Genomic DNA, 23,228 nt, shown 5'->3' on the forward strand with positions numbered 1-23,228 from the left:
ATGGGTACTTGCAATGCACTGCTGGGAGAGGTGCTAGCCATTGATACAATGGGACATTTGAAAAACTTTTAGATAGGCACATGGATGTAATAGAAATGGAAGGATATAAGCTGTGAGGAAGGGAAGGATGAGATTGATAGTGGAGTAGGTGTGTGGAATCAGCACAACATCATGGGCTGAAGGGCTTGTACTGTTCTATACAAACCCTGCGCAACCTGCTCTGCTCCATACCAATCAGATTTACCGTACGTTCCTCATTGCCAAATAACATCCTGCTGGTTAAATGCATTTCTATGCGTGCGCACGCTGCTCACTATATACCAGCGAAGGCCAACATGTTCATTATATGGTCAACAATTTCACCCACCGTATCCCATCATATGTCCCCACTCAGTTAACCATGGTGAGCATTCTGACTGTTCACAGCAATGTCTAATGCAGAGGCTGTAATGCACAGGATTGGAAAAAGCTGCAGAGGTCTGTAAACTCAGCCAGCTCCATCATGGGCCACCCTACCATTGAGGACATGTTCATAAAGGAAGCTTCCATCATTAAGAACCCTCACCATCCAGGACATGCCCTCTTCTCATTGCTACAATCAGGGAGGAGGTACAGGAGCCTGAAGACACTCACTCAGCCTTTAGGAACAGCTTCTTCCTCTTCATCATCAGATTTCTAAATAGTTCATGAACTCATCAACACTATTTCTCTATTTTACTCTCTTTTTGCATTACTTACATTTTTCAACATTTTTTATTTCAAATTATTGTCTTTTTATGTACAGCTGCTGCTAAACAACAAATTTGATGATGCATGTCAGTGATAATAAGCTCGATTCTGATTCTGAAGCAAACTGAATTTGCTTCAGTGCACCTGGGCCGACATAGGGCAGTGGCGATTAGAATAGAAATCTCCAGCCAAGCCAGGAGGAGCTTCCTGGAAACTGCCTTGCCACTTGTGGAAGCTCTGTTGGGAATTATGCCCCAGAGCGAGTCAGCAACTCTGCGGGTAACTCATCCTTTACCTCAAATCCACCAAGTTACCATCTTACTCCCTACAGAAGTGCTGATGAAAATGTATCAACCTGAAATATCGTCAACGATTCTCCCTCCACAGGGGTCCCCTGTTCAGCACGTTCGGTTTGTTTGACCTTATTAAAGCATGACGATTAATTCGCACTTTTCTTGAAAATTGCGGCGAGGCAGCGGTGAGACAGATTTGTGCAAATGAACTTCCTTAATTTGTCTTTAGGTAGTCAAAGTTCCAGACAGAATAAGATGAAAAGAATTTTAAACCATTAAAAAATGAATGCGTTATGATCTGGAGCATAATCTTCAGGTCTGTTGATTGTGGTTCTGCTGTTTAGTAGGCGTGAGTGAGGCTCAGTGGTTGCTGCCTTCATTGACGTTTGAAGAATGGGTTAAGTACCTATGGTTGGATGAACTTGCAAGGTGGAATCATGGGGAAGGCAGGAACAAATTAATTATTTTCATTATTGAAAGGTACAATGCTCCCTGTCCTTTCAGAATACTTGCCCACGGTATGTCCTTCTCTGTCACACACTCAAACATGCTCTATGGAAGGGCACAGCGGGTCGAGCAGCAACTGCAGGAGGAGAGCAACTGAAAATGTTGCCTCAGGGCTGCTGGGCCCACTGAGTTTTTTTCCATCAGATTGCTTTTTGCTCCGGATTCCAGCTTCTGGAGTCTCTTGTGTCTACACTCTATCATCTGTCAGTGCTTGCAAGAATGCTGGCTTACATTGTCCTCCGATCCCTACACACCTGTGCTTGTCGGTCCTTGGAAATATTACTGGGAGTATGTATCAAGCTGGATCTTTGCTCCATTATTGTAACCATTCTCCATCTCTTTTTCGTCGTCCTTAAATGAAAGTCTCATGTTTGTGATCGGCAACTTAGTGTTCATCTCCATCTCCAGCATCTGAACTCTTTGCCTCCTTTGGCAGCGGACAAGGCTTGTTAAAGGGTCCAGGAACCTGGCCAGCCAGCCTTGGGAGCTGCGGGAGACAAAACAGTACAAGATAGGATCGGCCACGCAGTTTAAACTGGTCAGCAGAAGCCCACAATGATAGATGTCAAAAATGTTAACAACAAATTCACAGCTTCGCTCGAAGAAGGTCCGCACCATCAGGAAAATGTGATAGGGGGCAAAGCAGACCAAGAAAATTATGATGGTTGCCGACACCAGCCTTTTAATCCTGAGCTTCCTTTCCAGTTGGAGTCCGTGACTCTTATGTACCACCGACAACACCTTGCAGTAGGAGAAGATTAACAAGACCAGTGGGAGGAAGAAGCCAATGGAGAGACGGTAATAATTTAAGTTGATGTCCTTGTTGCTCAGGGGGTAGTGCTCGAAGCACAAAGTATCGTTTTCATCATCCTTGCTGAGGACCTTACTGCCAATGAAAAGGGTGCAGACCACGATCTCCTTGATCCAGATTACGGCGCTGATGAGGAGTGCGGCTTTCATGGTGTGCATGGACTTGAAATTCATGGGATAGGCGACGGCCAGGAAGCGGTTGACGGAGATGAAGCAGAGGAAGCCAATGCTGATGTAGATGTTCTGGTAGAGCAGCAGGCCGCTGAGCTTGCACAGCTCTGGCGAAAAGATCCAGTCGTCGTGCTGCAGGATGTACTGCACCCACAAGGGCAGGGAGGTGAGGTACAGGAGGTCCGAAATGGTTAGGTTGCAAAGATAGATCCCTAGCTCGTTCCTGTGCTTGATCTGCAGGTAGCTGTGGTACAGCGACAGCAGGTTAGTGGGCAAGCCGATGATGAAGACCAAGATGTAAACGGTGGGGAAGACCTTCTGATGGATCCCATGGTCAATGGTACAGTTGGTCATCTTCCAAAGTCAGGCAGAAGCTTCCTTGCGAAACTAGACTTGGGTTCCCTGCCAGGAGACTGAGTTATGTGGCAAAAAGACCTGATCCTTTGAATTCTTCTTCACTTAAGCTTGTGCGACTGTGGGGAGACATAAAAACACAGATACAATTATTCAATTGTTCCATATTTTAAGTGACAATAACAGAAACAGAAAATGTTGGAAAATATTGGCAGGTCAGGCAGAGAAAGTTAATTGAAAAGGACTTTGATGGTAACATTAAGTGATTCTCTCTCCTATGAAGGAATAGGAGAGAAGAAGGATTCTGTCCTTTCCCAAAAGCGTGAAAATATGTACCACCAGGCACAAGGACAGCTCCTATTCCTCTGTTGGATGGTTCCTTAGTGTGATGAAATGGACTCCTGACCTCTCAGTCTGTATCTTTATGACACTGCACCTCATTGTTTGTGTGTACTTTACTTTCTCTGTAACATAACTCTGTTATTGTTTAATCTTGAACTACTTAACGCATTGTTGGAATGAAATGATCTGCATGGACGGTGTGCAAGACAAGTTTTTCACTGTACCTTGATATATGTGACAGTATTAAACCTACACCAACTCCATTTCCAGTTCCTCAGATGTTGCCTGACCTGCTTTTTCAGCATTTTCTGTTTTTATTTCCTATTTCCTGCATCTGCATTATTCTTGATTTTCATTTAGTTACAATTACAGTAGTTAAATTTTCTGATATATCTGTCATGTGCAAAACATCAATATTGCCTCTAAAACTCTGAGATACACAGCAGAAAAACAGGCCCTTGGGCCCAACACATCCACATTGCCTAGGGTGCCTACCTAAACTGAACCCATTATGAGAAGCATAGATAGGGTTAACCATAAAAACCTTTCTTCCAGGGCAGAAATGTCAAATACAAAAGGATGTGCTATTAAAATGAGGGGGAGAAAGTTTAAAGGGGATGTGTGGGACAAGATTTTCTTTACACAGGAAGTGGTGGGTGCCTGGATCAGGCGACAAGAGATCGTGGTGAAACCAGATATGACAGCGGTGATTAAGAGGATTTTAGACAGGCACATGAATATGCGTGGAATGGAGGGATGTGGATCACATGCAGGCAGAAGGGTGGTGCAGCCATCGTAGGCTAGAGGGCCTGTCCCTGTGCTGGACTGTTCTAGGTTCCATTTACCCACGAATGACCCATTTCCCACCAAACCTTTCCTATTCACGCTGGTGTCCAAATGCGTGTGGATGTGGAGAGGATGTTTCCTATGATGTGGGGAGTCTAAGACTAGAGAACACGGCCTCAGAATAGAGGGGTGGCCTTTTAGAATGAAAAAGAGGAGGAATTTCTTTAGTCAGAGAGTGGTGAAGCTGTGGAATTTGTCGCCACAGGCGGCTGTGGAGGCCAAGTCATGGGCTACGTTTAAGGCAGGGGTTTATATGTTCTTGATTAGTCAGAGCATGAGTGTGTCACAGGGAGAAGGCAGGATACTGGGGCTAAGAGGAAAATTGGATCAGCCACGATGAAATGACGGAGCAGACTTGACGGGCGAAACAACCAAATTCTGCTCCTATGTCTAATGGTTTTAAACATTGTAATTGACCGTTTCAGGCAACTCTATGTAGAGTTCACCCTCTGTGTGAAACATTTGCCCCCTGGATACCCTTTAAGTCTTTCCTCCCTCACCTTAAACCCCTGCCTTCTAAGTTTTAGTCTTCTCTATCTTAGGGAAAAGACTGTGGCCATCCATTTTATCTATAAAACTGAGGCAAAACAGTAGTCTCAGGAGCAAGACGCTTGCATAACCTGGGACTGCCTGTAGTTAGTTTCAGTGATGTTGGTCAGGGTCATACAATATCCTGAGGTCAGCTTAGAAACTCCTATCTGACCATTGGGATCTTGACTCAAGGGACCTATAATTAACATAACAATCCTGTGTGGGGGAAGTGTTCATGCTCTTTGGGAAAAGGAATAAATGTATCGACTGTTTTCTGAATGGGAAATGAATTCAGAAATCAGAGGTGCCAGGAGACCTCAGATGAGATAAAGATTGGCTTTGTTTGTCACATGTACATTGAAACATCAGTGAACCATGTCAAATCAAATCAGCAAGGGGCGGGCTGCAAGTGTCATCACACTTCTGACACCAAAATAGCAGGCCCACTACTTAACCCTAACCCCTTATGTCTTCAGAACGTGGGAGGAAAGCAGAGCACCCAGAGGAAGCCCATGCAGTCATGGGAGAACATACAAACTTCTTACAGTGGGGGGAATCGAACCCCAAATCAGAGATCACTGGTGCTGTAAGGTGATTGTGCTAACCACTACGTTACTGCACTGGCCAACTTGGTATCACAACGGAGAAAAGAAGGCATAAAAGTAACTCGAGGAAAACATCTTAGAGATTGAACTGTTCACAGGACGTAGGGGATACCCAAAACATAGAACGTAGAACAGTACAGCAAAGTCTAGGCCTTTTACGGCACAATGAGTGCCAACCTTTTAACCTACTCCAAGATCAATCTAACATTCTCCTCCTACGTGGCCCTTCATTTTTCTTTCATCCATGTACCTATCTGAGAGTCTCTTAAATGTCCCTAATGTATCTTCCCTACCACCACCATTGGCAGGGCATTCCACGAAGCCACAATTCTCTCTGTAAAAATCCTACCCCTGATATCCACACTACACTTTCCTCCAACCACCTTAAAATTGTGCCCCCTTGTATTAGTTATTTCAGCCCTGGGGAGAAAAGTCTCTGGCTATCCACTCGATCTATACTTCATCATCTCTACCAAGTCACTTCTCATCCTCCATTGCTCCAAAAGCAAGCCCCTGCTCCCTCAAGCTATCTTCATCAGACATCCTGGTAAATTTCCTCAGCACCCTCTTGAAAGCCTCCATAAACTTCCTGTAATGCGGCAACTAGAACTGTGCACAATACTCCGAGTGCAGCCTAATCCAAGTTTCATACAGCTGCAACATAACTTCCTTTCCCTGACCCTCACTGCACCAATCTTATCTTCACTATTTCCATTTGCTTCCCATCCTGGTCCAGTCTCCTGCCAGGTTTCTGGTGAAGCCATTAAGTCTGGAGCTTCTTCGAGGATAATTATTTCCAGCTTTTCCACTTGGATTCCTATACTCCAGCACTACAATCACTTGCTTTCAGTCAATTTTCCCATGATTTACCCTGTCTCACATTTCTCTCCGATATTCACTTCATCCATTCCCAATAGGATCAACTGACCATCTTCCTTCTGTTTCGAAATCGTCTCCAGGGTGCCAGGGATTGTCAGGGAACACGAGCAAGGATTACATTCGTATTCACAGCAAAAATGTGGTGGATGCCGTTCATCACAGGCAAAGGCCTTTCCACCACTGGACACATTTACAGGGGGCACTGTCTCAAGGAAACAGCATCCATCATCAAAAACCCCCACCATCCAGGGCATGCTTCTTCTCACAACTACTGTCGGGGAGGAGGTCTCACACCACTAAGCACAAGAACAATTGCTACCCTTCAACCTATCAGGCTCCTGAACCAGCTTGGATAACTTCAATACCACTACTCTGAACTGATTCTACGACCTATAGACTCACTTTATAAATCACATGGCCAGCTCTATAATGGGCACTAGCCTTCCCAGCATCAGACCACCTTCAAAAGGTGGCATCCATCATCAAGGACCCCCATCGCACAGGAAATGCCCTCTTCTCTTTGCTAATATCAAGGAGGTGGTACAGGAGCCTAAAGACACGCTCAGCAAATCAGGAACAACTTCTTCCCCCTCCACCATGGACAATGAACCCATGAATACTAACTTAGTATTTTTTCTCTCTCTCTCTTTGCACTACTTATTTAATTTATTTTATATACTTATTGTGATTTATAGTTTATATTATTATATATTGCAAATTTCACAACATATGCCAGTGATATTAAACCTGATTCTGATTCACGTTCTCAGTATTATTTTTATTTACACAGCATGTCTTCTATCGCACACTGATTGTCAATCTTGGCTAAATTCTACTGTATGTTTTATTCTTTCTCTGTAAGTACCTGCAAGAAAATATATCGCAAGGCCTAAAATAGTAATATATGCCTACTTTGACAATAAATTTACTTTGAACTTTTGAACTTTGAAGAGACAGGCCATTGGGCCTAACTTGTCTCTTTCCTTCACCACATTGGCATGACTTGCATACTGCACGAGGGAACCATTCAATAGTATTATTGACGGAGAAGCTGAAGTCAGACTTACAGTGGAGTACGTACAGAGATGAGTTCTCCAAAACTGATTGGACAAAAACACAGGCAGGGATGATGTCAGTGCAGCAATGGGTGAAATTTCTGAAAGCAATTCCAAAGGCACAGGATTTACACTTCCCAAAAAGGAAGAAGTATTCTAAAGGCAAGATGACACAAGCTTGGCTAACAAGGGAAGTCAAAGCCAACATAAAAACCAAAGAAGGGGCATGTAATAGAGCAAAAATTAGTGGGAAGTTAGAGGATTGGGAAGCTTTTAAAAATCAACAGAAGGCAATTAAAAAGTGATTAAGAAGCACAAGATGGAATATGAAAGTAAGCCAGCCAATAATATTGAAGAGGATCCCTAAAGTTTCTTCAAATACATAAAGTGTAAAGGAGAGGTGAGAATGGATATCGGACTGCTGGAAAACGATGCTGGAGCGGTAATAATGGGGGACAAAGAAATGGTGGATGAACTGAATAAGTATTTTGGATCAGTCTTCACTGTAGAAGATACCAGCAGTATGATTGAAGTTCTAGAATGTCTAGGGTCAGAAGTGTGTGAAGTTGCCATTACTAGGGAGAACGTTCTTGGGAAACTGGAGGGTCTGAAGGTAGATAAGTCACCTGGACGAGATGGTGTACAACCCAGGGTTTTGAAAGAGGTGGTTGAACAGATTGTGGAGGCATTAGTAATTATCTTCAAGATCACTAGATTCTGGAACGGTTCTGAAAGACTGGAAAATTGCAAATATCTTCAAGAAGAGAGAGAGACGGGCAAAAGAAAGGGAACTATAGGCCAGTTACCCTGACTTCAGTGGTTGGGAAGATGTTGGAGTCAATATGTTAAGGATACTTTTGGAGTACTTGGAGGCACATGATAAAATACGCTGTAGGCAGCATGGTGCCTGACAAATCTGTTGGAATACTTCAAAGAAATAACAAACAAGTTAGACAAAGGAGAATTGGTTGATGTCGTGCACTTGGATTTTCAGAAACCTTGGACAACGTATCACACATGAGGCTGCTTAACAAGAGCCCATGGTATTACAGGAATGACGCTAGCATGTGATAAAGATAAAGCAGTGGCTGATTGGCAGGAGGCAAAGAGTGGGAATCATAGGAGCCTGTTCTGGTTGGTTGCCGGTAACTACTGGTGTTCCACAGAGGTCTTTGTTGGGACTGATTCTTTTTACATTACGCTGTATGTCAATGACTTGGATGATGGAATTGATAGCTTGGTCACAAAGTTTACAGGAGGTACAAAGATAAATAGATGGGCAGGTAGTTTTGAGGAAGTAGAGAGGCTACAGAAGAACTTAGACAGATTATGATAATGGGCAAAGAAGTGACAGATTGAATACAGTATTGATCATGCATTTCAATAGAAGAAATAAATGGGTAGACTATATTCTAAATAGAGAGAAAATTCAAAAGTCTGAGGCGCAAAGGGACTTGTGAGTTCTTGTGCAGGGTTCCCTAAAGATTAATTTGCAGGTTGAGTCTGGGTGAGGAAGGCAAATGTGATGTTAACTTTCATTTCATGAGGACGTAATATTGAAACTTTATAAAATACAGATAAGGCCTCACTTGGAGTATTGTGAGCAGTTTGGGGCCCCTTAAGTTAGAAAGGATTTGCTGACACTAAAGAGGGTTCAAAGGAGATTCATGAAAATATTTCCAGGATTGAACAGTTTGTCCTACGAAGAGCCTAGGCCTGTATTCATGAGAACAAAGGATGATCTAATTGAAACCTATCAGATGATGAAAGGTCTTGATAGAGTGGACGTGGAGAGGATGTTTTCTACAGTAGGAGAGTCTGGGACCAGAGGACACTGTCTCAGAACAGAGGGGTATCCTTTTAGAATGGAAATGAGGAGGAATTTCTTTAGCCAGAGTGTGGTGAATCTGTAGAATTCTTTGCCACAGGCAGCTGTGGAGGTCATTTTTATGTGTATTTAAGGCAGTGGTTGATAGATTTTTGATTGTTCAAGGCATGAAGGGATATGGGGAGAAGGCAGGCGACTGGGACTGAGAGGAATAATGGAGCAGACTCGATGGGCCAACTGGCTTAATTCTGCTCCTCTATCTTATGGTCTTATAAAAGCAGGGTATCATCTGCCTCAGACATTCTCAGTTCTCCCCTTTGCCGATGGCAGAAGATACAAAAGCCTGGAATAGGCTCAAGAACAACTTCTACCCCACTGTTCTCAGGGTCTTGAACAGATCTCGTGAACAATAAGATGGACTCTTGACCTCACAATCTACCTTGGATTTTGCATTTTATTGTTCACCTGCACTGCAATTTCTCTGCATTTTATTGTTTTACCTTGTTTTACCTCAATGCATTGTGCAATGATCTGATGTGTATGAACAGTACACAAGACAAGCCTTTCACTGTATCTTGATACATGTAACACAATAAACCAATACTAATGCCAATCCTCTTGGTAGAATAAAGGGTGTGACGTGCCCACAAGGTTGCAGATTGTGGCGGAGTTCATTACTGACAGGGACTGTGATAAAATATTCAATATATCCCACTGTAACAAGGTAGCAGAATGTACACAGAGTGGGTGAGTTCAGTAACCATGACCCAGAGCATCCAAGTCAACCAAATCCACATTGGAATGCTATTGGAAAGGTTGTAGCATATTCAGGCAATCCAGAGATAGTTTTGGTACATTACACAAGTACAGCGGGTATTTTAGAATAGTAGGCACTAGAGCATATTGTATCTCCCACTATAACAGCGTTACAGTGGAAGATTTAGTATATTGTTGTTACAGTGAGAGTCACAGTGGGTCAGGATGTTATAGTTAGGTTCTTAATATATTAACCATTTGCTGAAGAGATTTAATATTTAGGATGTGGTGGAGAGAGATTCGATATATTAGAATTACACAGTGATAGATTCAGTGTACTAGGAAGTAGGGAGAGATTTAGTATATCGTCACCCACCACTCTCTGTGTAATAAAAGCTTACCTCTGACATCTCCCCCCCCCCCAATCACCTTAAGATTTGCCCTCTTGTATTAGCCATTTCCATGCTGAGGGAAATACAAAACAATCGCTGCCCGTCTACTCTATCAATGCCTCTTATCATCTTGTACGTATCAATAAAGTTGCCTCTCATCCTCATTTGCTCCAAAGAGAAAAGCCTTTTCACTAAATCTCAATACATGTGACAATAATAAATCAATACTAAATACTGATTGATGGGAAGGGGGGGTGGAGGGGAGAATAGATTACAGGAAAATTGGATTGAGACAGAAAAGATTCTGGAATCTCGAGGGAAACAGTAAGTTGCTGGAGGGTCACACAACATCTGTGGAGGCAGAGGGATGGTCAATGTTTCAGGTCAAGACCCTGCATCAGGGGGACGGGATGGCTCTGTCCGCTGAACAGAAATGGCCCCTTATCTCACTTGCCTCTTTAAAACCATGGTCAGATCATACTTGTCCTCTTTAAAACCATGGTCAGATCATACTTGTGCTCGGTTCTGGCTGCCTCATTATGGGAAGGATGCAGAAGCTTTAGAGAAGGTGAAGAGGAAATTTACTAGGATGCTTTCTGGATTGAAGAGTATGCCTTATAAGGATAAGTTGAGCAAACTAGGGCTTTTCTCTTTGGAGAGGAGGGTGAGAAGTGACTTGTTAGAGGTGCACCAGATGATAAAAGGCATAGATCAAGTGGACAGGCAGAGACTTGTTGGTGAGGAATGAGATTCAGTCCTTTGCAAGGGGGGACATAGGGTCAGGAGAAGTAGAGTCTGTGTGGATAGAACTGAGGAACAGTAAGGGCAAAAGGACCCAAATGGGTGTTGTCTACAGGCCACCAAACAGTAGCATGGATATTGGGTGCAAGTTGAATAGGGAGTTAACATTGGCATGTGGCAAAGGTAATGTCGCAGTAGTTATGGGGGATTTCAACATGCAGGTGAACTGGGAGAATCAGGTTGGTGCTGGACCCCAGGATAGGGAGTTTGTAGAGTGCCTACGGGATGCATTCTTGGAACAGCTTGTACGAGAGCTGACCAGAGACAAGACTATTCTGGATTTAGTGTTATGTAATGAACAGGATTTGATAAGTGATCTTGCAGTAAAGGAGCCATTAGGAGGTAGTGATCATAATATGATGTTTTTATCTGCAATTTGAGAAGGATAAGGGCAGCTCGGAGGTGTCAGTGTTGCAGATGAACAGGGGAAACTATGGAGCCATGAGGGAGGAGCTGGCCAAAGTTGACTGGACGGATAGCCTAGCAGAAAAGACAGTGGAACAGCAATGGCAGGTATTCTTGGGAATAATGCACAAGGTGCAAAATCAGTTCATCCCCCAGAGAAGGAAGGATTCAAAGGGGGGAAAGGGGCCACAGTGGTTGACAAAGGAAGTCAGAGATTGTATAGCATTAAAAAAAAGGAAGTATGACAGAGCTAAGGTTAGTGGGAGGACAGATGATTGGGAAGTTTTTAAGGAACAACAGAACTTAACCAAAAAGACAATACGGGGAGAAAAAATGAGGTACGAACGCAAACTAGCCAGGAATATAAAGGAAGATAGCAAAAGCTTTTTTAGGTATGTGAAGAGAAAGAAGATAGTTAAGAACAATGTTGGGCCCTTGAAGAATAAATTGGGTGAAATTGTTATGGGAAACAGAGAAATGGCAGAAGAATTTAATGAGTACTTTAGATCTGTTTTCACTAAGGAAGACACAAGCAATCTCCCAGATGTATGGATGGGCCAAGGACATAGGGTAACAGAGGAAATGAAACAGATTGACATTAGGAAGGAAACGGTGATGAGAAGACTGATGGGACTGAAGGCTGACAAATCCCCAGGTCCAGATGGTCTGCATCCTAGGGTACTAAAGGAGGTGGCCCTGGAAATTGCGGATGCATTGGTAATCATTTTCCAATGTTCCTCAGATTCAGGATCAGTTCCTGAGGATTGGAGAATGGCTAATGTTATCCCACTTTTTAAGAAAGGAGGGAGGGAGTAAACAGAGAACTATCGACCTGTCAGCCTGACATTGGTGGTGGGGAAGATGCTAGAGTCCATTATTAAGGATGAAATAGTGGCATATTTAGATAGCAGTGATAGGATTGGGCCGAGCCAGCATGGATTTACCAAGGGTAAATCATGCTTGACTAATCTGTTGGAGTTTTTCGAGGATGTAACCAGGAAGTTAGATGGGGGAGATCCAGTGGATGTAGTGTACCTCGATTTTCAGAAGGCATTTGATAAGGTCCCACATAGGAGATTGGTGGGTAAAATCAAAGCTCAGGGCATCGGGGGGAAGACATTGACATGGATAGAAAACTGGTTGGCAGATAGAAAGCAAAGGGTAGCGGTGAATGGGTGTTTCTCGGAATGGCAGGTGGTGACTAGTGGGGTGCCACAGGGCTCGGTATTGGGACCACAGCTGTTTACAATTTATGTCAACGATTTGGATGAAGGCATTGAAAATAACATCAGCAAATTTGCTGATGATACTAAGCTGGGTGGCAGTGTGACATGTGATGAGGATGTTAGGAGAATTCAGGGTGACTTGGATAGGCTGGGTGAGTGGGCAGATACTTGGCAGATGACGTTTAATGTGAATAAGTGTGAGGTTATCCACTTTGGGAGTAAGAACAGGAAGGCAGATTATTATCTGAACGGTGTAGAGTTAGGTAAGGGAGAAATACGAAGAGATCTAGGAGTCCTTGTTCATCGGTCACTGAAGGTGAATGAGCAAGTGCAGCAGGCAGTGAAGAAGGCTAATGGAATGTTGGCTTTTATTACAAAAGGAATTGAGTACAAGAGCAAGGAAATCCTCTTGCATTTGTACAGAGCCCTGGTGAGACCACACCTGGAGTATTATGTACAGTTTTGGTCTCCAGGGTTAAGGAAGGACATCCTGGCTGTAGAGGAAGTGCAGCGTAGATTCACGAGGTTAATTTCTGGGATGTCTGGACTGTCTTACGCAGAGAGGTTAGAGAGACTGGGCTTGTACACGCTGGAATTAAGGAGATTGAGAGGGGATCTGATTGCAACATATAAGATTATTAAGGGATTGGACAAGATAGAGGCAGGAAATATGTTCCAGATGCTGGGAGAGTCCAGTACCAGAGGGCATGGTTTGAGAATAAGGGGTAGGTCATTTAGGACAGAGTTAAGGAAAAACTTCTTCTCCCAGAGAGTTGTGGGGGTCTGGAATGCACTGCCTCAGAAGGTAGTGGAGGCCAATTCTCTGGATGCTTTCAAGAAGGAGCTAGATAGGTATCTTATGGATAGGGGAATCAAGGGATATGGGGACAAGGCAGGAACCGGGTATTGACAGTAGTTGATTAGCCATGATCTCAAAATGGTGGTGCAGGCTCGAAGGGCCGAATGGTCTACTTCTGCACCTATTGTCTATTGTCTATTGACTGGAAATAGCTAATACAAAGGGGTATAGTTTTAAAGTGATTGGAGGACAGTATTGGGGGATGTCAGAGTAAGTCAGAGGGTGGAGAGTGTGCAGAATGAGCTGATGTGGGTGGTGGTAGAGGCAGATACATTAGGGGCAAGTAAGAGACACTTGTATAGCCACATGGATGAAAGAAAAATGGAGGGTTATTTGGGAGGGTAGGGTTGGATTGATAGAATATAGAACACTTTAGCACAGTACAGTAAGATCAATCTACCTCAGAGTAGGTTAAAAGTTCAGCAGAACATCGTGGGCCAAAGAGCCTGTACCAAGTTGTAATGTTGAGTGCTTTATGAAAAAAAGGTGCCTTTCTGCGCCTCGTGGCGCATCGGGCAGCATCCTTGCCATCTTGCCTGCTTTATCACAAGGCTGAGCTGCTGGCTCGCCACTCACCCCAGTGCAGACGGAAAGCGTGCAGGGAGCTAGCTGGATTCAAAGCCGGGACCTGTCGCCTCGAAATCCAGTGCAGGTGCCACCTCACCACCGGCCACGTGTTCTATGAACTAACGTGAAAATACAATGTGGGAATCAGTACACAGTGAGATCCCATGGATATTGATGGTCTGGTTTAGTTATTATGTTGTGGGATAAATACAGGCCAGTCCACCAGGCAGAACCCTCCTGCTTCAACAAAGACTGCAGCGCAAGAGTTGACAAGAACTGCAACAGGCGTCAAATGAACAGCCCCTCTGAGAGAAAGGGGCAGTCAACAGATGCCCTGACCAGCCATGCAACGAAGGAGGGGCAACCTGGACCCATTGTGCTGGGATATCTTCTAACTTCTTCCATTACATCCCAATGCTCCAGGGTGACCCACCCACGTCTCAGAGGTTACACCAAAAATTAGCTACCTGAACCACCCCCCCCCCACCACTTCCTGAGCCTAACCTTCCCCTCCAACCACTTCAGTTTCTGAGCTTGCACAAAGACCTCCCGTTTTTGGGTACCTCCTGGAGACATTCCAGCAACCCCTGTTTATCGCAAGACACACACACAATGGTGGGGGAACTCAGCAGGCCAGGCAGCGTCCATGGAAAAGACTGAACAGTTGACCTTTCAGGCTGAAGGGGGAAGAAGACAGAGAAAGAAGGTGGGGAGAGGGGAAGACTAAGTACAAGGAGGCAGGTGATAGGTGAAAACAGGAGACGGGGAGGGGTGAGGTAAAGAGCTGGGAAGTTGATTGGTGAAAGAGATAAAGGGCTGGAGAAGGGGGAATCTGATAGGAGGGGACAGAAGGCCATGGAATAAAGGGAAGGGGGCGGAGCACCAGAGGGAGGCGGTGGGCAGGCAAGGAGAGAACGTATGAGAGAAATGAGGAGTTCAAGTTTATGGTGTCATAGGCATATATATACACAGAGTATAAACACCATGCAAATTAGCTCTTAGCAATTGCCGTAACAGTACATAATGAGGGCAGTCATAGTAATAAAGTTAAATTAACATAAATTGCACATAATCTGCGATTTACTGTATAAATCAACAGACAATATACAGAAGATGTTACGAGGGGGTGGAAATAATTGGGAACGATCCCACTGGGCTGCATTCCACAGGAACGTCTCCACTGTTTTCTAAATAAGATTCCTGGCGCGCCCCTTGGGAAGACGCTCGGTGAGGATGAACAGTCAGAGCCCCTGCCCCGGGACAAAACTGTCACCCGTGACACTATATTCAGCCAGGTAAAAGATTAAACCATCCTCCTCCCAGCCTCAACCTCTCCCACAGGCAATGTCATGGACATTCTCAACACAAAAGATTCTGCAGATGCGAGAAATCTTGAGCAACACACACGTGCTGGAGGTCTCCATGGCGGGGAATAATCTGACATTTCGGGCTGAGATCCTTCATCAGGACTGGAAAGGAAGGGCCAGAAGCCAGAATGAGAAAGTGAGGCCGTGGGGAGGAGTGCATTGACAGGTGATAGGTGAGAGCGGGTGAGGGGGAAGGTGGCTGGGAGGGGGAGGGGGTCATGGTTGGAAGCTGGGAGAAGATAGGAGATGCAAAATCCCCACCCCCACTGTCCTCCCTTCCCTGACACAACCCACCCCTCCTCAGTCCTCCAGTCACCTCGGACTCCTGCCTCATCCCTCCCCCTCTCAGTTCCGATACGGGATCACAACCCAAGATGTCGGCAATTCCTTCTCCTCCCACCCCCCACCCCCCACCATAGATGCTGTTCAACCCACCGAGTTCCTCCTTCAGATTGTTTAAAGATCAAAGATTAGCTTTAAATGCCTTGTTTGTGTCAACAAGCTACCGTATCTGAGGAGAGCTGAGAGCAGCCTGCAAGCGTTGCCACCAACAACAACTAACCATATATCTTGGGAATGCGGGAGGAAATCAGGGCAACCAGGGAAACCCATGAGTTTACGGGGAGAACGTACAAACTTTTGTAAATAAAACAGCAACCGGAACTGAATCCTGATTTATAACGTGATTCGCCAACCGCTACGCCGTCACGCTGTCCCAGTTTAAGATAATTTCACACGAAGGGAGACAGATTAGATGAGGGTATTTGTTGGTTCTGAGTCGGCACAGGGTCGCCGCAAGGCTGTGTGCTTAGCCCTCTGCTCTATCCGCTTCATACTTACTACTGTGAGGCTGAGCCCCTGCTCCGATGCCATATATGACACCGCTTGTTTTTGGCCGAATCAAATGTGGTGAATAATCAGCATGTAGGAGGGAGATTGAAAATCTGGCTGAGTGGTGCCACAACAATATCCTCTCACTCAATGTCAGCGGGACCCAGCCTCTGATACTTGACTTCAGGGGAGGAACCTGGAGGACCATGAGCCCGTCCGCGTCGGAGGATCAGAGTTGGAGCGGGTCACCGATTTTAAATTCCTGTGTTATCATTCCAGATCTGTCCTGGGATCATAATGCAGTTACAAAGAAAACACGCTACATCCTATAATTTCTTAGAAGTTTGCGAAGATCTCGCATGCCATCTAAAACCTTGACAAACTTCTACAGATGTGTAGTGGAGAGTATGTTGACTGGTAGTTTCACTGCCTGGTATGGAAACACAAATGCTCCTGTATGGAAAAGCCCACAAAAAGTAGTTTTATGTGGTCTAGTCCATCACGGATAAAGCTCTCGCCACAACTGAGCACATGCCATGGGAGCACTGTTGCAGGAAAGCAGAATTCATCATCAGGGACCCAAACCATCCAGGGCATGCTCTTTACTCACTGCTGCCATCAGCAAGAAAGTATAGGAGCCCCAGGACCTGCAGCACCAGGTTCAGGAACAGTTATTACCCCTCAGCCATGATGCTCCTGAACCAGAGGGGTTAACTTCACTGAATTTCACTTGCCCATCACTGACCTGTTTCTACAACCTATGGACTCACCTTCAAGAACTCTTCATCTCATGTTCTCGATGTATATTACATATTTACAGTAAATTTTTTTCTCTTTTTCTGTTCACAAAGTTTGCTGGGTTTTTTTGCACATTGGGTGTTGTCAATCCTACTGGACCTGGTCTTCCAACACACACAAAATGCTGGTGGAACGCAGCAGGCCAGGCAGCATCAATAGGAAGAAGCACTGTCGACGTTTCAGGCTGAGACCCTCTGTCAGACCCTTCGGCCCAAAATGCCAACAGTGCTTCTCCCTATAGATGCTGCCTGGCCTGCTGTGTTCCACCAGCACTTTGTGTGTGTTGTTTGAATTTCCAGCATCTGCAGATTTCCTCGTGTTTGTGGATGTGGTCTTCCATTGATTCTATTGTTTCGTGTATTTACTGTAATTGCCCGCAAGGAAATTAATTTTGGGTTGTATATGGAGACATACATGTACTTTGATAATAAATTTACTTTGAACTTTGAAGTCAGGAAGGGTGTTACAGAAATGCACCTTGTTCTGAACTCTGCCTCCTCCCACTGTCAGAGACCTAGGTTCAATCCAAAATACAGACTGATTACATGGACTTTCTCCAGATGCTCCGAGTTCCTGCTGCATACTCCTAACTTGCCCTTGTGTAAAATTATTATTAAAGGACACACATTCATTTTCTTGCAAGTATTATGGGAAAATAAAGAAATACGATAGAATTCATGGAAAACTATACATAAATAAAAACAGCCAATGTGCAAACAAAGACAAATTGTGTAAATACATACATACTGAGAAGTGAGCTGTAGAGTCCTTGAAGATGACTCTGCAGGTGGCAGAATCAGTTCAGAGTTGAGGGGAATTGTTAGTGAGCACACTGGGTGAGGGTAAAAATTCTTCCTCTCTTTTTTTTAACCACAGCCACAACAGGAGTCACTCACCTCCTGAAAACCAATGTGCCTTTTCCAACAGCAACAAACCATGAGTTAGGAGCATGATGGAACTCTGTGTGAGTGCAGCTTACTGAGTTAACTATCTCGCTGCTGGGTCACTATCTACCTTCCAGAACCTTCACCCCCTCTGCCACCAGCCACAAGGTGACCGCAGTGTGTTCCGTCTACAACATGCACTGAAGTAACTTTCCCAAGACTACCCAGCCTCTCCATCTCTATCACACGAGGAAAAGACACCAGGCAAAGATAAAGCTTATAATCGCAGCTGGGGTATTGGTTTAAGGTGAAAGGATGGAGTTTCAAAGTGAATGAGGGGGATAAGTTTATGTTACACAGAATGGTATCCCAGAATGGCCTATCAGAATTAGGCCATTCAACCACAGCTGATTTATTTTCCCTCTCAACGCCATTCTCCTGCCTTCTTATAACCTTTGACGCCCTTACGAAGCAAGAAACTATCAACTTATAAACTAGGCATGCAAAATTATGAGGGGTAGAGATAGGGTAAATGTAAGCAGGCTTTTTTCACTGAGGTTGGGTGAGACTAGAACCAGAGGTTAAGGGTGAAAGGTGACATATTTATGGGGAACCCAAGGGGAAACTTCTTCACTCAGAGGCTGGTGTGAGTGTGAATCGAACTGCCAGAGGAGGTGGTGGGTGCGGGTTTGGTTACAACATTTAAGAGAAGTTTGGCTAAATGCATGGAGGGCTGTGGTCCATGTGTGGGTTGATACGACTAGAAAGAATAACTTTGGCACGGACTAGATGGGCCAAAGGGCCTGTTTCTGTGCGGTAGTGCTCAATGACTCTCACCTCCGCTTTAAATATACCGATGATATGGGCTCCGCAGATGTCTGCGGCAATGAATTCCACAAAATCCTTTGAATGATTTGCTGAGTATGCCTGCAGGAAAGAAGAATCTCAGGGTGTGGTGACATGAATGTACTCTGAGAATAAATTTTACTTTGAACTTTGAATCACTAATTGAACCCACAACATCGAACAGTGCAGTACAGGCTCATCAGTTCACAACATGCCAGCCTTTTAACCTGCTCCAAGATCAATCAAACCCTTCCCTTCCACAGAGCTCTCCATTTTTCTTTCATCCACATGTTTAAATGTCCTTAATGTATCTGCCTCCACTACCCTGGGAATGATTCCACGCACTTACCACTCTCCATGTAAAAAAAAAATACCACTGATATCCTCCCTATACAAGGTAGTTGACTTTTCAGGCAGAGTCTCTTCATCAGAATTGAATTTTGAGTTCTGGTGAAGGGACAATTCCTCAATGCAAGAGGTTCTACAGTTGCTGGAAATCAGAGCAACACACGCCAGATACCATACGAGCTCAGTAGGACAGGCATCCTCGATGGAAATGAATAAACAGTTGACATTTGGGGCCGAAATCCTTCTTCAGGACTGGAAAGAAAGGAGGAAGATGGCAGAAACTTTGTCCTCCTTCCTCACCGTGGACGCTGCCTGACCTGCTGAATTCCTCCAGCGTTTTGTGTGTGTTCTTCAAGAAAGACACCCCATTGTCACCTTCTTGGCGGCAATAAGAGGTGGACAATAAAAACTAATTCTTGCCAGAGACTCTCATGTTGTGACAAGTTAGTGAATAAAGTTTGTAGTGATATTCCCCAGGGTCTGACACTCACATAGAACATTGCTTTCCTTAACTTGCTTTGATAAATTGAACTTGGCAACATCTCAAGATACACAATTCTGGAGAGAGTAATCTGTGAGACTGAGCTCACACTGGGTGACTGCCTTGTTGAACACCAGAGCTGGATCCACAGTGGTTCCCTCCCCCCTAACATCCTTTTTCCTCTTCTTTTCTACCCAGTTCCTCCTAAACCCACAAATCCTCCATCACCCTCTTGCTAGTTTCTACAGAGATAGCATGGAAAGCTTTCTAAGAGGTTACAATACCATCTGGTACGGAGGGGCCACTGCACAGGATTAGACAAAGCTGCAGGAATTTCCAAACACAGCCAGCTCCATCTTGGCCATTAGCCTCCCCAGCATCAAAGACATCTTCAAAAGGCGACCCCTCAAAAGATCAGCATCTTTTCTGATCTCTTAAGGATTTCTGCTGCCCAGGACATGCCTTCTTCTCAGTGCTACCATCAAGGAAAAGGTACAGGAGCCTGAAGACACACACTCAATGATTCAGAAACAGCTTCTTCCCCACTGCCATCAGATTTCTGAATGGACATTGAACCCATGTACACTGCCTCAATTTTTTCCTTTTATTTTTGCTCTCTTTCTGCACTACATATTCTACATATTCAATTTCTTTTTGTAATTTAGTTTTTTTTATTATGAATTGCAATGAACTGCTGCTGTGAAACATAATATTTCACGGGATACACCGGTGATATTCAACCTGATTCTGATTCCTTCCCTATCCCGTCCACTCCCTTCATCTGCCCATCGTCCACACACTCCTGCCACTGGGTTCCCTCCTCTGTTTAGGGCAGCTCGCTGATCTGAATCTCTGCTCCCCCTCCTTCTCTGATTGGACTATTTCTGCTCTTTTTGTACGAGATATATACCCATACATACACATATTTACACACACAGATACATATATACACACACAAATATATCTATGCATTTACATGTATTTCTTATTGTAATTTAGAGGGTACTTTATGTATTGCACTGTATTATTGCCACAAAACAACAAATTTCATGATTTATCTCAGCAGTGATAAAACTGATCTGATACCAATAAGCAACACACACAAAATGCTGGAGGAACTCAGCAGGCCAGGTAGCATCTGTGGAAAAAAAAGTACTGTCAACTTTTCAACAGGACTGGAGAAAGAAAGCTGAGGAGTAGATTTAAAAGGTGGGGGGAGGGGAGAGACAGAAACACGAGGTGATAGGTGAAACCGGGAGGGGAGGGATGAAGTAACGAGCTGGGAAGCTGATTGGTGAAAGAGATACAGGGCTGGAGAAGGGGGGCCGTGTATGATAGGAGAGGACCATGAAGACAGAAAAGATGGGAGGAACAGCATAGGGAGGCGATAGGTAGTGTTGTGGAAAACAATTGAAAGAATCTATTGGATTCCCCTTAAAATCTCCCTGTGATCTCATAGATTCACTCTGGGTGCCCTGGTCTCTTACCAAATCCCAAAGATGTAGATGTTGATAGTATACCTGGGCACTGTAAATTGATCCTAGTCTGTGGTCGAATCTGGGGGGTGGGGGAACTGGATGGGAATGTGGCAAGAGTTTAAAAAAAACAGGATTAATGCCAACAACAGTTTCATGACATTTCAGCGAAGTGTGGCAGATGGCGTGAGCGTTCAGTTCCTACCACTGTCTGTAAGAAGTTTGTATGTTCTCACCGTGACATTGTGGGTTTCCTCTGGGTGCTCTGGTATCTGCCCACGTTCCATAGGTTGGTATTTGCAAGTTGTGGGCACGCTACGCTGGCACCAGAAGCACGGTGACACTAGCGGGCTACCCTGGCACAGTCCTCAGACTGTGTTGGTCGTTGATACAAATGACACATTTCACTGTATACTTTGATGTACAAGTGAGAATACTGCTCCTTCTAGGCTGCATAGATGCACGGCCACACAGTGACTGAAATGCTCCCGTGCACATAGTCTTTTTTGGTGCGCAGCTGGAACTTTCTTTTAGACAATGTTAACATAATTGTGAAATTATTCTAAGTTTGAAATCTACATTAATAGAATTGTGAAATACCTTGCCGTTAATTGTGTACTCAGGAATATAATCCATAAACATTCTAAATAATAAACATACCGCAACCTTTAATTTGAAACATTTTAGAGCTTCAACATATTGTCAGTGTTTTAAGTTACAACACTACTACAAATTTTAACAATAAACACAGAATGGAAGTAATTGTAGCTCAATGTTAATAAACTGCCAGCCCGCTGAATGCCAACGCATATTACAAATAAAGAATTAAACTGCTGAGCAGTTTTCAGGCCGTGTAAAATTTTCTGCTCAGAGCAATGGTTGGTTTGTGCAGCCATAAAAAAAATTAGAGGGAACGCTGAGTGACAAAATGAAGCTAATCTTTTTTTTCTTTTTGAAATCCTCCCCTAATGCTGTGTCAGGGAATTGAAGTAATTTTGAGTGTGGGTTGTGTTCTCTCGTTGGAGGTTTAGACCATAAGATATAGGAGCAGAATTAGGCCATTTGGTCCATCGAGTCTGCTGCACAATGTTCATGGTAGTTGCTTGCTCTACAGTGTTTCTTATTATTAAACTCATAGATCAAGTGGATTGCAAGTGACTTTTTCCCCAGGGTAGGAATGCTGAATGCAAAAGGATATAACTTTAAGGAGATTGGAGGAATCTGTAGGAGAGATGTCAAAGGTAGTATTTTTTAAAACAGTGGTGCATGCGTGGAAATCACTGCCAGAAGTGGTGGTAGAGGCAGGTACATCAGGGGCATTTGAAAAAATGAAGCATTATTTGTGAGGGGTCAGATTGATCTTGGATTGAGTTAGAGGATCACACAAAATGTGAGCCTGGGGTGGGGGGCAGGTGCTTGTACTGTGCTGCAAAATTCCGCCTCCTTAATGCTCTACTCTCTCCCACTCCTGGCCTTGGGTTTCATTGCAGACAAAGGGCAGACTTTCCTTGCACGCAGCATGCTTTCTAGGGGCAAGTAAAGAACTGGGGCCTGGAGGTTGAATGTGAGATCACACCCTCAGGGTGAAACGTGGGAGAATGTCACATTTTCCTGCACCATGGTGTGTGGGTTCCTCAACTTCCTGAGGTGTAAGGCTGTACGAGCCAGTGGTCAAGAGCAATGGGTTGCTGAGGTTAGGACAACACTAACTTCCTGCTGGTCTGCAGAATTATCTCAATGAGGTGGACCCTTTACCCTAACAATATCATTAGCAATACATCATGGAGACATAGGACTTAAGAACTTTTTAAAAGCTATTATTAATGCTTTTTGAGATAGTGATTTAGATGCATATCATTTTTTTTTACTGAGTTAAGTATTGTATGTAATTAGTTTTGCTACAACAAGTGTATGGGACATTGGAAAAAAAGTTGGAATTTCCCCATGGGGATGAATAAAGTATCTATCTATCTATCTATCTATCTATCTATCTATCTAGTGATACCACTCAGCCGCCCATCAGCATGAGATAGACTTGTTTCCAGCAATTGAGATTAAAGATTAGCTGTCTTCGTCACATGTACCACAAAGCATCACCAGCACAGTTGGAGGAAATGCTGGGGGATGCCCGAAAGTGTGGTCATGTTTCTGACGTTGACACAACATTCTCACAACTTACCAACGCTTTGGAATGTGGACCCGACCGGAGCACCCGAAGGGAGTCCGCACGACCCCGTGGAGA

General features: G+C 44.2%; 1 protein-coding gene across 5 annotated transcripts in view; it reads right to left on the bottom strand.

Moving 5' to 3' along the window:
• Positions 1-1,800: 1,800 nt before the first annotated feature.
• Positions 1,801-23,228, bottom strand: part of LOC140724793 (ovarian cancer G-protein coupled receptor 1-like) — a 72,919-nt gene continuing 51,491 nt past the window's right edge. For 4 of the 5 annotated variants that reach the window (XM_073039405.1, XM_073039404.1, XM_073039407.1 and 1 more), the window contains one exon: positions 1,801-2,983. In XM_073039405.1, the coding sequence (XP_072895506.1) occupies positions 1,809-2,864 (1,056 nt within the window). In that variant the 5' untranslated portion in view covers positions 2,865-2,983 and the 3' untranslated portion in view covers positions 1,801-1,808. Of the gene's footprint in view, positions 2,984-13,965; positions 14,076-23,228 lie in introns of all 5 variants that reach the window. The other variant, XM_073039406.1, reaches the window with a different exon arrangement.

Source organism: Hemitrygon akajei, chromosome 3, assembly GCF_048418815.1.
Source record: "Hemitrygon akajei chromosome 3, sHemAka1.3, whole genome shotgun sequence".
Taxonomy (NCBI): Eukaryota; Metazoa; Chordata; class Chondrichthyes; order Myliobatiformes; family Dasyatidae; genus Hemitrygon; species Hemitrygon akajei.